Source organism: Kogia breviceps, chromosome 4 (genome assembly GCF_026419965.1).
Source record: "Kogia breviceps isolate mKogBre1 chromosome 4, mKogBre1 haplotype 1, whole genome shotgun sequence".
In the NCBI taxonomy this organism is placed as follows: Eukaryota; Metazoa; Chordata; class Mammalia; order Artiodactyla; family Physeteridae; genus Kogia; species Kogia breviceps.
Genome location: NC_081313.1, coordinates 31,299,760 through 31,317,433, shown reverse-complemented (window position 1 = coordinate 31,317,433; position 17,674 = coordinate 31,299,760). Strand labels below are relative to the sequence as shown.

The 17,674-nt window shown below is 41.0% G+C and overlaps 1 protein-coding gene across 4 annotated transcripts in view; it reads left to right on the top strand.

Moving 5' to 3' along the window:
• The window catches only part of LIFR (LIF receptor subunit alpha), a 92,331-nt gene that overhangs the window by 12,253 nt on the left and 62,404 nt on the right, over positions 1–17,674 (top strand). For all 4 annotated transcript variants that reach the window (XR_010840104.1, XM_059060244.2, XM_067030888.1 and 1 more), the window contains exons 2-3: positions 14,668–14,828; positions 16,486–16,600. Coding sequence is in view for 3 of the 4 variants with exons in the window: in XM_059060244.2 (XP_058916227.1) it covers positions 14,687–14,828; positions 16,486–16,600 (257 nt within the window). In the remaining variant the exon portion in view is untranslated. The remainder of the gene's footprint in view (positions 1–14,667; positions 14,829–16,485; positions 16,601–17,674) is intronic.

Genomic DNA, 17,674 nt, shown 5'->3' with positions numbered 1-17,674 from the left:
GTATTTAAAAATAAGGTGACTTCACATTAAAGAAAAAAAAAACAACCCTTCATTTCTGGCTGTTTTTGAAAACCTTGAAAGTCTGTGACTGCACTGGGCGCATGTTCCTAACCAGTGGTAATACAAGAGTTAGGCACTAACTGGAGGCCTTCCACCACAGCCCTCCCGTCCTCCTCACTGTTTTTCCTGTGGCCATCGTCACCCCCTTCATTGGCTTGGCCCTAGGAGGATGTCTTGGCTTACACCTGCTGAGTTAAGAGCTAACCAATGGGAAGTGTACTTTGAGTTTGGAGGAGAACAGTAAGATGGTAGCTGTTTGCTGTTTTGTTTTCTGACATCGACTGCCTGACCTTTGTCCTACTGTGTGGTTGGAAGGGCTTGGTAAAGCAAGTGGTATTTCTGCCAGGAACGGCACTCAGCTGGGCGGGGTGGGGGGACCAGCATTCCTGCTCACATTCTAGATATCCGAGTTCATAGATGTGACAAGCAAGGTGTCCTGAGAAGAAAACAGCTGTATATTTCTTATGACATTTAAAGTGGGGCAAGTAGGCCCTGGGTCATACCTGTGTGGTTTTAGAGATGTGAGGGGATTTGCCCGAGGTCTCACGCCTGCCACCCAGTCAGTGGTGGAATGGGGACTGGAGCCCTGGATTCCTGACTCTGCTTCGTGAGTTTTCTGCTCCACCTTTTTCGGTTTAGTGTAATAGTCTAGAGATGAGATTTATAGCCAGATCTGGATTTAAATACAAGTTCAGCCCCTGTCTAGATGCCGGATCTCAAGCAAGCATCAAAAACCTCTCTGTGCCTCGTGTTCTGTGTTATAAAAAGGGGGACAGTAATGATATGGACCTCCATAGGGTCGTTGTAGGGATTAAAATCCAATATTGCATTTGAAGAACTTAAAACAGTGCCTTGCCGATAATAAACAGTACGTAAACAGTGCATGGTGTCTCAAAAGTAGTATTTATGAATTCTGTATTATGGTAAACTTAGCTAAAACCACCATTTCAATCATTCAAAACTATTACATAATTATCCATTTTTTTCCTCTTAGAGTTTAGAAAGGGCATTAAGGATACTTTTACTCCATCTGTTTTGTAAAAAGCCTCCAGCAATTTGATCCAATATTGGTTTTTTATTCATAAATTTATCTGTAGCAGACAGGTGCATTCAAAAGCATAGCATTCAACTTTCTCTTCAGAATGTAAAGAAGTAACTGGGTGTTATCAGAATATTTTAAGTCCTTACCAAAGATGTCATTTGGATGGATTTGTTTAATTCACTAAATGAATCTGGAATATGTAGTGCATGTAAAGCCCTCTTAGATGCAGGAATGTTGGAAAGACAAATCTCTGCTGTTATAATTAATGTGATACAAGAGTGGGAGGGAGGGAAAGAATAATCTTCGTAATACTTGGTGTGATATGGTAAATGACCAAAGTGGAGATTCACCGCAGTGCAGCAGAAACATGAAGAGACCAACAATATCTGGACGTGATGGTCTTTGAGAGAGCCAAGAGGCAGAGCTGCCCCAAGGACAGGAGTAGAGGTGCAGTTGGTGTGACAGCCTTCAGACATTTGGCCTGGAGTTTGGATGAATGATGAGACTTAGATAGAGATGCTGCTCAGAGCCAGGTGAGTCATTGTGGAAGATGGACTATGGGAGGCCCCTGCTGGAGGCCATGGGATGAATTAAGTACTGATGTGAACGACCTATGCCAGAGATGCTGAAGAGGGCCTGCCAGAGCAGTGGGAATGGAAGTAGGGGGAGGTTCTAGGGCAGAGAGTCAAGGTGTGTTTTCGAGGTAGAACTGATGAGTAGGTGGGAGGGGTGAGAAGGAGGAGTAGTTGAGTGTGACCCAGGAGAGACTGGTGCCATGAATGGAGATGGGCTTGTCAAGGGGCAGGTTTGGAAGAGAAGGTGAGTTTATTTTGCACATGTGGAGTTTTTGGAGAAATCTGTGAAATATCTCAGTGGATATGTAGCATCAAAATATTTTGTTAGAGCAGAAGCACTAAGAACTACAGTCCTGCAGCCCTGTGAAACTAAAACCACATTCACAGAAAGATAGACGAGATGAAAAGGCAGAAAGGTATGTACCAGATGAAGGAACAAGATAAAACCCCAGAAAAACAACTAAATGAAGTAGAGATAGGCAACCTACCAGAAAAAGAATTCAGAATAATGATAGTGAAGATGATCCAGGACCTCTGGAAAAAAAATGGAGGCAAAGATTGAGAAGATGCAAGAACTGTTTAACAAAGACCTAGAAGAATTAAAAAACAAACGAACAGATGAACAATACAATAACTGAAAAGAAAACTACACTAGAAGGAATCAATAGCAGAATAAATGAGGCAGAAGAACAGATAAGTGATATGGAAGACAGAATGGTGGACTTCACTGCTGTGGAACAGAATAAAGAAACAAGAATGAAAAGAAATGAAGACAGCCTAAGAGACCTCTGGGACAACATTAAACACAACAACATTCGAATCATAGGTGTCCCAGAAGAAGAGAGAGAGAAAAGACCGGAGAAAATATTTGAAGAGATTATAGTCGAAAACTTCCCTAACATAGGAAGGGAAACAGCCAGCCAAGTCAAGAAAGGGTAGAGAGTCCCATACAGGATAAACCCAAGGAGAAACACGCCAAGACACACAGTAATCAAATTGGCAAAAATTAAAGACAAAGAAAAATTATTGAAAGCAGCAAAGGAAAAATGACAAATAACATACAAGGGAACTCCCATAAGGTTAACAGCTGATTTCTCAGCAGAAACTCTACAAGACAGAAAGAAGTGACATGACATATTTAAACTGATGAAAGGGAAGCTCTTACAGCCAAGGTTATTCTACCTGGCAAGATTTTCATTCAGATTCAATGGAGAAATCAAAGCTTTACAGATAAGCAAAAGCTAAGAGAATTCAGCACCACCAAACCAGCTCTACAGCAAATGCTAAAGGAACTTCTCTAAGTGGGAAACACAAGAGAAAAAAAGGACCTACAAAAACAAACCCCAAACAATTAAGAAAATGGCAATAGGAACCTACATATGGATAATTACCTTAAATGTGAATGGATTAAATGCTCCAACCAAAAGACACAGGCTCGCTGAATGGATACAAAAACAAGACGCATATATATGCGGTCTACAAGACACCCACTTCAGACCTAGGGACACATACACAGTGAAAGGAGGTGGATCAAAAAAGATCTTGCTGTGATTTATGTCAAAGAGTGTTCTTCCTATGTTTTCCTCTAAGAGTTTTATAGTGTCCGGTCTTACATTTAGGTCTGTAATCCATTTTGAGTTTATTTTTGTGTATGGTGTTAGGAAGTGTTCAAATTTCATTCTTTCACATATAGCTGTCCAGTTGTCCCAACACCACTTATTGAAGAGACTGTCTTTTCTCCATTGTATATATCCTTGCCTCCTTTGTCATAGATTAGTTGACCATAGGTGCGTGGGTTTATCTCTGGTGTTTTGGTGCCAGTACCATATTGTCTTGATTATGGTAGCTTTGTAGTATAGTCTGAAGTCAGTGAGTCTGATTCCTCCAGCTACGTTTTTTTCCCTCCAGACTGCTTTAGCTATTCAGTGTCTTTCGTGTCTCCATACAAATTTTAAGAGTTTTTGTTCTAGTTCTGTAAAAAATGCCATTGGTAATTTGATAGGGATTGCATTGAATCTGTAGATTCCTTTGGATAATATAGTCATTTTCACAATATGGATTCCTCCAATCCAAAAACATGGTATATCTCTCCATCTGTTGGTATCATCTTTAATTTCCTTCATCAGTGTCTTATAGTTTTCTGCATACAGGTCTTTTGTCTCCTAGGTTCATTCCTAGGTATTTTATTCTTTTTGTTGCAGTGGTAAATGGGAATGTTTCCTTAATTTCTCTTTCAGATTTTTCATCATTAGTGTATACGAATGCAAGAGATTTCTGTGCATTAATTTTGTAACCTGCAAGTTTACCAAATTCATTGATTAGCCCTAGTAGTGTTCTGGTGGCATCTTTAGGATTTTCTATGTATAGTATCATGTCATCTGCAAACAGTGACAGTTTTACTTCTTCTTTTCCAATTTGTATTCCTTTTATTTCTTTTCCTTCTCTGATTGCCAGGGCTAGGACTTCCAAAACTAGGTTGAATAATAGTGGTGAGAGTGGACATCCTTGTCTTGTTCCTGATCTTAGAAGAAATGCATTCAGTTTTTCACCATTGAGAATGATGTCTGCTGTGGGTTTGTCATATATGGCCTTCATTATGTTGAGGTAGGTTCCCTCTACGCCCACTTTCTAGAGAGTGTTTATCATAAATGGGTGATGAATTTTGTCAAAACCTTTTCTTCATCTATTGAGATGATCATATGGTTTTTATTTTTCAGTTTGTTAATATGGTGTATCACATTGATTGATTTGCGTATAGTGAAGAATCCTTGCATCCCTGGGATAAATCCCACTTGATTGTGGTGTATGATCCTTTTAATGTGTTGTTGTATTCTGTTTGCTAGTATTTTGTTGAGGATTTTTGCATCTATATTCATCAGTGATATTGGTCGTAATTTTCTTTTTTTGTAGTATCTTTCTCTGGTTTTGGTATCAGGGTGATGGTGGCCTCATAGAATGAGTTTGGGAGTGTTCCTTCCTCTGCAATTTTTGGGAAGAGTTTGAGAAGGATGGGTGTTAGCTCTTCTCTAAATGTCTGATAGAATTCATCTGTGAAGCCATCTGGTCCTGGACTTTTGTCTCTTGGAAGATTATTAATCACATTTTCAATTTCATTACTTGTGACTGGTCTGTTCATATTTTCTATTTCTTCCTGCTTCAGTCTTGGAAGGTTATACCTTTCTAAGAATTTGTCCATTTCTTCCGGGTTGTCCATTTTACTGGCATAGAGTTGCCTGTAGTAGTCTCTTAGGATGCTTTGTATTTCTGTGGTGTCTGTTGTAACTTCTCCTTTTTCATTTCTAATTTTATTGATTTGAGTCCTCTCCCTCTTTTTCTTGATAAGTCTGGCAAATGGTTTATCAATTTTGTTTATCTTCTCAAAGAACCAGCTTTTAGTTTTATTGATCTTTGCTACTGTCTTCTTTGTTTCTATTTCATTTATTTCTGCTCTGAACTTTATGAGTTCTTTCCTTCTGCTAACTTTGGGTTTTGCTTGTTTTTCTTTCTGTAGTTCCTTCAGGTGTAAGGTTAGGTTATTTATTTGAGATGTTTCTTGTTTCTTGAGGTAGGATTGTATTGCTATAAACTTCCCTCTTAGAACTGCTTTCGCTGCATCTCATAGGTTTTGGATCATGGTGTTTTCATTGTCATTTGTCTCTAGGTATTTTTTGATTTCCTCTTTGATTTCTTCAGTGATCTCTTGGTTATTTAGTAATATATTGTGTAGCCTCCATGTGTTTGTGTTTCTTACGTTTTTACCCTGTAATTGATTTCTAATCTCATAGCGTTGTGGTCAGAAAAGATGCTTGATATAAGTTCAATTTTCTTAAATTTACTGAGGCTTGATTTGTGAACAAAGATGTGATCTATCCTGGAGAACGTTCCATTCACACTTGAGAAGAAAGTGTAATCTACTGTTTTGGGGTGGAATGTCCTATAAATATCAATTAAATCTATCTGGTCTATTGTGTCATTTAAAGCTTCTGTTTCCGTGTTAATTTTCTGTTTGGATGATCTGTGCATTGGTGTTAGTGAGGTGTTAAAGTCCTCCACTATTACTGTGTTATTGTCGATTTCCTCTTTTATAGCTGTTAGCACTTGCTTTATGTATTGAGGTGCTCGTATGTTGGGTGCATATATATTTATAATTGTTATATCTTTTTCTTGGTTTGATCCGCTGATCATTAGGTAGTGTCTTTCCTTGTCTCTTGTAACATTCTTTATTTTAAAGTCTACTTTACCTGATATGAGTATTGCTACTCCAGCTTCCTTTTGATTTCCATTTGCATGGAATACCTTTTTCCATCCCCCCTCACTTTCAGTCTGTATGTGTCCCTAGGTCTGAAGTGGGTCTCTTGTAGACAGCATATATATGGGTCTTGTTTTTGTATGCATTCAGAGAGTCTGTGTCTTTTGGTTGGAGCATTTAATTCATTCACATTTAAGGTAATTATCCATATGTAGGTTTCTATTGCCATTTTCTTAATTGTTTGGGGTTTGTTTTTATAGGTCCTTTTTTTCTCTTGTGTTTCCCACTTAGAGAAGTTCCTTTAGCATTTGCTGTAGAGCTGGTTTGGTGGTGCTGAATTCTCTTAGCTTTTGCTTATCTGTAAAGCTTTGATTTCTCCATTGAATCTGAATGAAAATCTTGCCAGGTAGAATAACCTTGGCTGTAAGAGCTTCCCTTTCATCAGTTTAAATATGTCATGTCACTTCTTTCTGTCTTGTAGAGTTTCTGCTGAGAAATCAGCTGTTAACCTTATGGGAGTTCCCTTGTATGTTATTTGTCATTTTTCCTTTGCTGCTTTCAATAATTTTTTCTTTGTCTTTAATTTTTGCCAATTTGATTACTGTGTGTCTTGGCGTGTTTCTCCTTGGGTTTATCCTGTATGGGACTCTCTACCCTTTCTTGACTTGGCTGGCTGTTTCCTTTCCTATGTTAGGGAAGTTTTCGACTATAATCTCTTCAAATATTTTCTCTGGTCCTTTCTCTCTCTCTCTTCTTCTGGGACCCCTATAATGCGAATGTTGTTGTGTTTAATGTTGTCCCAGAGGTCTCTTAGGCTGTCTTCATTTCTTTTCATTCTTTTTTCTTTATTCTTTTCTGCATCAGTGAATTCCACCACTCTGTCTTCCAGGTCACTTATCCATTCTTCTGCCTCATTTATTCTGCTATTGATTCCTTCTAGTGTATTTTTCATTTCAGTTATTGTATTTTTCATCTTTGTTTGCTTGTTCTTTAGTTCTTCTAGGTCTTTGTTAAACAGTTCTTACATCTTCTCAATCTTTGCCTCCATTCTTTTTCTGAGGTCCTGGGTCATCTTCATTATCATTATTCTGAATTCTTTTTCTGGTAGGTTGCCTATCTCCACTTCATTTAGTTGTTTTTCTGGGGTTTTATCTTGTTCCTTCATCTGGTACATGGCCCTCTGCCTTTTCATCTTGTCTGTCTTTCTGTGAATGTGGTTTTAGTTCCACAGGCTGCAGGATTGTAGTTCTTCTTGCTTCTGCTGTCTGCCCTCTCTCATTAATGTTCTTATATTACCCCCGTGTCAAAAGAAATAACCTAACAGTTCTTTTTATGAAGTAGTAGGTCGAATCAAATTAATAAGTATATATGACCTGACACTTTAGTAGCAGTGTGAGAAAATAATGCATATCAACATAAAGGAAATAATATCTTTATTTTATTCTTAAAAAGGCACGAATATGCACCTGTCTGGGTACTGCAGAGCTTCTCAAACCTTGGAAACAGATTGGGCACTGCCACCCTTGTTTCTACCTCTACATTGATTTTTGGTTGGTACTTGTGTTTTATCACAGCATCCACTAAGCCTTCCCTCCCAGTTCAGAAAGATATGATGTCATTGAGAGGAATGTGGCGTGACCTGGTGTTTGAAACCAAACTGCCTTTAGCTAAAGGTTCTCATAGTGTTGGATGGATGTCACTGTATTTCCTCTGAAATTTTAAAATATACTGTGGTACCCCAGTTCATTTGCTTCTGTGCCTTGGGGCACCTTAGTGCATGGTTTGGGAGCTACAGCTTGAACTTAGCTTCCCAGTGTTGGCAGTCCTTGGGTTAGTGGTGAAGCCTGGCAATCAAAGCATAGTGTGCAGACATATACATATTCATTTACATCTTGGTATTCACTCACCTATCAGCCAGCTTGAGCTTTGAGTGCTGAGTGTCAGGAGCTGTGCTTGGGCACTGATGGGGTGTGGCGGGGCGCAGGGGGTTGGGGGGTGGGGAGGGGGAAGTGCCTTACAGTGAACAGAGAGACAGCATTTCCTCTAAAGGAGTTTATAGTCTGTTGGAGGAATTACAGAATTGGGAAGAGATCAGCAAACTTTCTAGTAGGGGCCAGGTCGTCAATATTTCAGGTTTGCTGACCTTGCAGTCTCTGGGGAAGCTGTTCAGTCCCAACATGAGGATGTGAAAGCAGCCTGGGGCAGTATGTAAACAAATGGGCGTGGCTCTGTTCTAGTAAAGCTTCATTTACAAAAGCAGAGGTGGGTCGAATCTGGCCCACAGGTCACAGTTTGTGCAACCCCTGTAATGAAGATGTAATTAAAGTGTCCTGGAAGCAGAAGAAGGATCATCAGACCTTTAGGGAACGGGAAGGTATCACAAAGGTGATAATGAGCTCTTCCTGACTCCCACCAGGAGTCCCCAGGTGAATTGAGGAGAGGGTGGCAGAAAGGAGTACAGAGGGAACTCCAGGCAGAAGGGAGAACATGTGCAAATGTAAAGAATCATGAAGGGGTCCGGCAGCTTGGAGAATGGAATTAATTTTAGTGTAACCTGGAATGAGATTGGAGGGGACGCACAGGACTTCTTTCCTGGGTTAAAACAGTTTCATGGATCATTTTTCTCATTTTTGGTTTTTTGCCTCATTTTTTTGGTGAATCATGTCCTCTAGTAGTCTCCAGAGAATGGTTGCAAGGAAGAAATATCTTTTGAGATCTGGCATGTCTTTATAAAATGTATTTTATTCTCTCAATTAATAGTTTGAGTATAGAAGTCAAGCGTGAAAGTAATTTTCACTCAGCTTTTGGAAGACGTTCTCTTTAGCTTTCAGTGCTAAGAAGTCTGTGTTTTCCTCTCCTCCCTGCCTCCCCTCTCCTCCCCCAGAGTGTTTACTGACCACACACCCAGTGTCTCCTGTACACCCGTGGCCTTCTCTGGAGATAGTGCCATCACCTTCCCCGTGTGACAGTAGAGGGTTCGTGGGGCTCACAGGGCAGTCGCAGAGTCCTGGGTCAGGGAGCTGCTCCCATGTTGAGCTCATTCCTGGGCCCTGGGTGAGACCTCCCCCTCCCCCTCCCTGGAAGCTTTTCAGAGCTTCTTTTATGCAGTTATTATGGGTGCTGTACTGTGGAAGGAGTCTTTTTAAATTCATTGTGCTGGGTACTTGGTGGCATCTTTGAGGACCAGATTTTTGCAGTTGAATATGGATTCTGTGTATGTTCTTGTTATTGCAGTTGTCTCTTAATCAGTCTCCTTTAAACACCACTTCCTTCAAGCTTCCCTCTTCCTTCAAACCTTTCCGTCTCCCTACACAGTCTGGTCTCCATCTTCCTTCCCAAACTGAGCTTTCTAGTCCAGCCAGGTTGGGGTTTTCCATAGGTACATCTTTTTTTTTTTTTTTTGTGGTACGCGGGCCTCTCACTGTTGTGGCCTCTCCCGTTGCGGAGCACAGGCTCCGGACGCGCAGGCTCAGCGGCCATGGCTCACGGGCCCAGCCGCTCTGCGGCATGTGGGATCTTCCCGGACCGGGGCACGAACCCAGGTGGTCTCAACCACTTCGCCACCAGTCATCTCTCATTTTGCTTAAATCCCCACACTTCATTTTAATAATACAATAGAGTCTACCTACCTGTCTGTTCCTGGAGAGCATTCCTCAGAGGGCAGTGCCTGAGGAACTTAAGCTCTTGTGAGTAGGCGGGTAGGAGTGAGGAGTGGAATTAGGAGAGTGGTTGCTGGTCAGAGTTTTTTAATGATTTTTATGTTCCCTAACAGAAAACAGTGAGGAAAAAAAAAAAAAAAGGGACACTAAGGAGGATGGGACTCTCGGCAGTAGGACACTGTCTGCTTTCCCACTTGGTTGCTGGGGGTGACCACCCAGGCACCTCCTCTCCTGTAGGCTCAGGAACTACTTGCACATTTATTTTGCTGTGCTGTGATTAAGCAGCTTTTCTCCTTCCAGTGTTTCATTCCTTTGTGTGTTAATGACAAGGGAGTTATCGCACTGTGGTGACAAGAATAGAGGCTCGGAATAAAGACTCTTTGGGTCGTCTTTACTCACCTCTGTCTGCCTGAGCAGGTGTTTCTCAAGCCCCCTTCCAGGCTGGAGTAGATTCTCACCAGCAGAATGCACTCACTGTCTGTCGTGTTCCTGCTCCCTCTCTGCCCATCTGTCTCCCCTCCACCCCCCAAAAAGAGAAAACAAACATAACAACTAAACAAAATACATCAGGACTGCAGTTTCCGGCACTCCTCTGCCTTTAGCTTTACTTTTCTCCACTCTTTTTTCTAACTACTGTATCCTCAGGAAAGTCCAGAACCTCACGTAGCCTAGAGGCAGAACTCTCAAAGCCGATGAGAAAGCAAACAGAGCACCTGTGTGCCCACTTTCAAGGGAAGGACCACGCTTATGTGGTTGGTGGCCGAGCCCCGGCCGCTCAGATGCCTAAGACAGAGGGCAGGATACACGCAAAGACACAAGAACTAACAAGCAAAAGACAGATTTTTTTCTTTGTGTTCAACAATTTTATACATTGATTCTGCATGATCAGTTTTCCTAAACTGAAGGATTTGTTGACATTTTTGAATCCTTTAAAATAATTACATCGAGCAGGATACGACAAACCTGGTAGCCCTGGGGCAGGATGCAGTCTGAAGGCGTATTTTGTTTGGCCTTTAGAATGTATAAAAAATATGAGTTAGTTGCTTATATTTACAGATTTGATTATTTCATGTAAAATCCCAGATTTCTACCTAGTCTTGAAAAAGAAGAAAATCTGGCAAAACAAGGCCCATTGCTGCCACCTTTAGAGCAGGTGGCTGTCCCCACCAAGGACACAGGGCTCTGGTTGACACCTGCCTGAGTAGTTTCTTCCCTGTCTCACCCCTGTAGAAATTTACATTTGCATTCTTCTGGTGTCAGAAGACAGCTACTCTAATTTTGAAAATTAGCTCCTGAAATTTGATAAAAAATGTGCTTTCCTCTAAAGAATAAGCCATTGGTGGGAAAAAAGTAAGTTCTGACAATGCATCTATCAGGAGGGAGCAGGGACAAGTTTTATGGGTCCCTGTTTTCCTGGAGGTGCACTGGAGGGCTCTGTTCATGTATTTTTCTGGCCTCAAATAAGTCCATTTGATAGAGAAGTCAGATCTATTACAAGCATAATATAATATGGCCTAGTGACGTGCTCAAAGTTTTCTGTGTAAATGTTATAACAAGAAAGTCCTCTTTATCATCTTGCCTGTTTTCAGTTAAGCTGGCCTTGGCGACAGTGCCGTTGATTCTTCTGTTCCCGAGCACCCCACCCTGACCCTTGCAGACCTGCTCAGTCGTGTCCCTTATGGGTGGGGTGGCACGGTTGGCACAGTGCTGCTGGCATTGCTGACCCTGTGCTTGTGCCTGCCAACAGGAATGGAATATCCCAGCTTAAGTTGGGGAAGTCTCTCCTAGGTACTCTGGGCCAGAGCTTGCCTCTGTGCCACCCTGGTTGAGGCTGAAGCCGGGGAGGTTGGGGGGTGGTGGTGGATTAAGTGACTTGCGCTCAGTCACACTGCTAATTAGGAACGGAGCCAGGATGAGAGCCTTAGTCCACAGTACCCAGTCCCGAGCTCATCCTCAGCCGCCTCCATCCCCCGCCTGCCACTTCATGGGACACACTCCTCTTTTCTAGACAACTGTAAACTTGTAGTGAGGGATTGTCTCATTTCAAGATAATGTTTAGCCAGTCAGTGAATATGGTTTGTGATTATTTTAGTCATGGTTTGGTCATGTTTGGTCTCCGTTACTGTTATTCCTGTACCTGCCACATAATTCTATAACTTTAGCAATTGGCATTTTAGACATTCCATGAATACATTTTCATTTTAATAAGTAAGCTCAGCGAAACTGTGATTGACTAGGAAGTTATTCATCCAGAAAATAATTGTGAACACTTTTGAAATGTATGCTTGTGGCTCGTGTATGTTTGGTTATGATCATTTGTGCTATTTGGGATTCACTTCCCGGGTTTGTGACAGTGCTCAGCAGTAGCCAGGCAGCCATCTTGCTGTTTGCTTTCACTAAGAAACATGTTTCTCGAATTCTCTTGTTAGGTTCCAGTCATTTAGATGTTCGATCACCTTTCCTTTTTCAAGTTCCTGTTTCTCATATCTCTTCTCACATTTTCTATTTCTGTCTTTTGTGTATTCTGAAAGATTACTCAATGTTTTATTTGTCATTAGAAATCTTTTAATATCAGCCAATGTATGTAATGTGTAAGAGTTATTTTTGTTTCTGATTATTCCTTTTTCATTGCATCCTCTTCTTGTTTTTATGACTGTGCCATGCCCACTCAGAGAGTACTATTTAGAGGTGATTTTCTTTTTTTTTTTCTTCGTTTTTTACTTTTCCTGTTTCTCACATTATCCCTATTTCCTCTGGCAGTAATTTTTATTTTCCTTTTGGTGATCCTGTTTATACTGAATTTCTGTTTGACTATTTAGGCTTTCTTATATGTTTTATGATCCTTAGTCGTCTATTCCAGTGTAAAAATCAGGCAATATTAGGTCTGACAAGGAGTTTTCAGCACATTTGGATGACTTGTTGTCTGGCAAGCTTCATTCAACGAAACAGTGGATGCGAACATCATTACTCGGAGGAATCCCTCAGGGTCAGGTGTGGAAGGCTTTCCTCTTTGACACCCATGTCTTTGTTAGCTGCGCTGTGTCCTCAGCAATTCTTTTATGTTCTGTAGGGAGAACACTTCTGTTGGGAGTGGGGTGTAAGAGCATGTCAGAGTTGACTTCTATAAACAAATCTTGGAATCCTTGAGCTTCAGCCCCATGAATCACTGCATCCTCCTTCACGCACGCACAGAGGATTTAAGTGCACCATATCCATCCAGTATTGTTTTTCCACCAAATCTACTAGTCATATTTGCCTTCTCTCTTCTCCCTATACCTCATATAATACACAAAGTACACTTATAGAGTGTATATGTTGTTGACACTATTCCAAGTGCTTTGCATATATTTACTTATTTAATCTTCACAACAAACTTATGAGAGAAATACAGTTATCATCCCTACTTTACAGATGGGGAAACCGAGGCACAGAGCGGTTAAGGTTACACAGTAGGCGCAAAAGCTGGGATTCAGAGCCTGTGTGGGGTTTTTTTTTTTTTTTTTTTTTTTTTTTTTGCGTCATGTGGGCCTCTCACTGTTGTGGCCCCTACTGTTGCGGAGCACAGGCTCCAGACGCGCAGGCTCAGTGGCCATGGCTCACAGACCCAGCCGCTCCGCGGCATGTGGGATCCTCCCAGACCGGGACACGAACCTACGTCCCCTGCATCGGCAGGCAGACTCTCAACCACTGAGCCACCAGGGAAGCCCAGAGCCTGTGTTTTTAACCACCACTCTGTCCTGCCTATAATGGGTTGATAAGACCCTCCATCTCTTGTACAGATCCTGAATCTGACCACCTATCACCACCTCTGCTCTTGAAAACCTTAGCAGAGGGTCCTCACCACTGATTATTTCATTTGGACTCTGGTTCCCCTGCCTCTCTTCTCCCCTAGAGTCTATTCTTCATGTAGCAGCTAGAGAAATCTTCCCAAAGTGCAGATCGGATCATGGATCTCCACTGATTAAAACACCCCAGTGGCTGCTGCTCATCTCGACCTGTTAATGCCCTTATCCTTTTGATGACCAAAGGCCCTCTGTGGCCTGGCCAGCCCACCTCCTCTCAGCCCCTCTTCCTGACCTTTGAACCTGGTAAGCTGTCCTTGTCTTAGGGTCCTTGTATTTGCTGTTGCTACTCTTTCCCTGATCTTACCATGACAGTCTTCTCATCAGTCAGATCCCAGCTCAGATGCTAGACCTTCACTCACACACTCATGCACATTGACTTACTCCAGTTTTTAAAGTTCGTATCAGGACCTTACTTGTTTATGTATGTGTCTCTAAAACTAGCGTCTAAGCTCCTTGAGGGCAGGGGCTTCGTCTAGCTCGGTGTTGCACCTTTGGTGCCTGGAGGAGGGCCTGGCACTCGCTAGGCTGATGGGTGTGTTGGGCTGAACAATGCCTTCCTCCGCTGCAGCCCCTCCCTACCACCCGCCAGATGCAGTCACCACTCTTCTACGCGCTCTCAGTTTTCAACAGATATGTGTTGAAATCTCTCGTCTGCTGATAGTCCCTTCCCCGTTACAGTTGTTGAAGTGTTTGTTACACTTTAGTCATTTGTATGTCATTGTCAATATTTTTGTCACATCTGTAATCCCCCATATGTGATTAATGACCCTAATTTTTCTTTAAACTATTTAAATGTATGTAAAATAGAAACTTAATATCACAGTGTACATGGAAAAGGAAACCAACATTACTTGTCATAAATAAGTGACTATAAAAGTTAATATATTACTAATTAAAATTAAAAAGGCCATTTCACATATCACTTAAAATTGTCAAAACCTCAGTTTTATGCACTGCTTTTCTATACTCTAGCAGTACTGGAGTGTTGATAAATATGTGCTCAGTTATAATCTTGAATTTGAAGCCTATCCTGACCCTATAATGGATCCCGGAGCAACAGCTGTGTCCGATTGTCACAACTCCTAAAGCCAGGGTAGCTGAGTCTGGTGTCTCCTTGGCTTTAATGTGCAGCATGTTTTGGTATTTGTCAGTATCCATTTTCAGTGTTGATGTGCACAGGATAAGGAGTGTCCTTGGACCAGTTTGAACACCATTTGAAATTCTTCTCCTCACGCAGAACTGACTACATTGCACAGATGACGGACATTTCCTTATGTTTGAAACGACCATCCCGGATGGGGGACAGTAAAAGAATGAGGATGACTTCAAATTTCCAGTGGCTCTTATTAACAGTTCTTCTTCTATATTTAATGAATCAAGTAAACAGCCAGAAAAAAAGTAAGTGCATCAGAGTCAGAGAAAAATGAACTGATTGCAATGTCATTACTGTTTTGCTTAAGAAGCGATCTTGAGACTTTATTGAACCCTTCAGGTTGTAGTTAAAATCCATTTCTATGTCATTTTTTTAAAATGTACTTCTAGTTTCTTTTAAAAAGGTCCATAAAGATAGATCTAAGTATTCTTTCCCCATTAAAAAATTAAGGTGTAGCTTATATACAGTAAAATTCACCCCTTTAGGATAAAGTTCTGTGAGTTTTGACAGATGCATACAGACATGTATCCACCTGCACAATCAAGATACACACCAGTCCGTCATTCCAGAAAATGCCCCTGCTCCTCTGCTGTCAGCCCGCCATCCCCACCTCCAGCCAACACTCATCTATTTTCTGTCTGTAATTTTGCCTTTCAGAATGTCACACAAATTAAATCCAGATATCTGCTTTAAGAAATAGATGATTTGTTTTCATTTTATTTAAAAACGTTAAGAATGTTTGTAGGTGTTCTCTAGCTTACTCCATAAAGAACATTTTCATCCTTCTGCCTCTGAGTTTTGTTTTTATATTATTTCCATAATTAAAGAGATCTCCTCTTTCCCAAATTACTACTAAATAACTTTATTATGATTACTAATAATTTCTAATGTGTTTCTAATGTTTTTGTTTTTCTGTCTTACATAAATAGCTTTATAGTTCATTGCTGTAGTGAATATCATACCAACCACATGTAAAAATTAAAGAAAAAACCTCTTTAATAGACATTTATATAGAGAATCTGAGATAGAATACCTTTTTCACACTCTAATTGCCTTTCCCCTCCCTCTCTCTTTTCCTTCCCTCCTTTTGTTCTCCCTCTTTCCCGCCCTCAAGTCCTCTCCTTTCTTTCTTTTCACTGTCTTTTTAGAATGACAGTTTTTCATTGTATAGTGCTTATGTATTCCCTGATCTAATGTTATTTTATAGATGTGAGTAAATACTATTAGGACTGTAATCTTCTGAATTATTTGTTACTTTTCAGTTGTTTAGGCCTACACAAAATATATATTTTTCAGAGACTCATGTGAGTTTATTACTATTTGTGTGATGTGCTTCATAAAAATCTAAAGATTGGCTATAGGATTTCTGTGTAGGTGGCAGTCTGGTAACAAGCTGTGAAGCACTAGTAGTTAGGAGTGCTTAGAAGCTGTGTTTGTGGCATAGGAGATACATAGTTTTTACTTAAAGTCTTAAGAGTTATTTTTTTTTTTAATTTTACTTTTTTGCAAATGGGGTCACTAAAGACTAAAATTCTCCCAGGCGCTCTCTTGGTCCCTTCATTGAATCCATATAGCCACTCCCTCTATTTATCTTAGTTGTCTGGAAGTGGAATTTTTGAGAGAGGCCTAACCCCTAAGTGGTCTAGTGGTTGACCCACTTTCATCAGTTTATACTCACTAGCTTTCTTAAACCAAAGCTACAAAAAGAAATATAAAACCAGTCACCTCCTGTGACTGCAGGTTCATCTCTGCATAAAGAACATGGGCCTTCTGCAGACACACATGCTTGTACTTATGGCTGGGGACGGTTTGACTTGTTGACTTTTACAGTGCAGGTAAATTAATAAGCATTTTGTGTGTGTGTGTGTGTGTGTATGTTTTGTTTCGTTTCTCCTTCTCCAGGGACTCCTCGTGATTTGAAGTGTATAACTAACAATTTACAAGTGTGGGACTGTTCTTGGAGAGCACCCTCTGGAGCAGGCCATGGTGCTGCTTATGAAGTTTGCTTTGAAAACGGGTAATGGAAATACTTTGGTTAATTTATAGTTATAATCTAAAGGTTCTTTGTCTTTAATTTTAGAATATGAAGATTTTATTTTGGAAATTTTTTAAAGAAATTTTAAATCTTAGCTCTCTGTTTTCTAAAAATCTGAATCTTACTTCAGTCAGGATGGAAACAAACCCTTCTCCTGGCCACAGCTTTGATTCTTTTATCGTGTGAATGTTGAGTATGGGAAACACTTCTCATGGGCTGTGGATTCTGATCGTCTGTGGGGAAGTTTTACTGGTCTACCCTAAACCAGTGCCTACCTGTATCAATGACGTTCAACTATTGACTCTGCCTAACAGAAAATGTCAGTAATAGGCATTTACTGTCATGTGAAAGGTCTGGAGTAGGCAGCTCAAGGCCAGCGTGGGTGCACATGGCCATGAGAGGCCCACGTTCCTCTTTTTCATGCTACTCAGCCATCTTGAGGGTGTGATCTCATGGTTCAAGATGACGCTTCAGGGGTGGCTGTCATGTCTGCCTTCCAGAAAGCAGGAAGGAGATGGTTTTCTTTAGGAAGACTTCTAAGAAGGTCCCGTACAACACCTCTGCTTACATCTCATTGGCAGAACTTAGTCCAATGGCTAAACTTATTTGCATAAGAGGCTAGGTGATGTGTTCTCATAGCTGATGACAATGTACTCGGATAAACCTGGGGCAGTGTTACTAAGAAAAGGGGGGAAGTGGACATTAGGAGGCAAGTGGTAGGTTCCGTCACACTGCCTTACCCTCTCAGGTAATCTTGGAGCGGAAGCCTTTGGGCTGTCTGCAAGCCAGAACACTCTCCTTGCTCCTCCCTAATCCCAGCAGGGCTCTGAGTTGTTTAGCAACGCCAGGGAAGTTCATTGCAGAGCTCCAAGCACCAGTGTGCTGATAAGGGGTCCTAATGTAAATTGACATAAATGTGGATTTAAATACACTCAGATTTTTTTCCCAGTCGGTGTACATTTGTTGAACATTAGTCTAAGTGTGGTGGTAATTTATCATCCAGGACGAGCTTGGTTTTATTGCAGAAACAACCCTCGAATCTTTTGTCCTTATTTT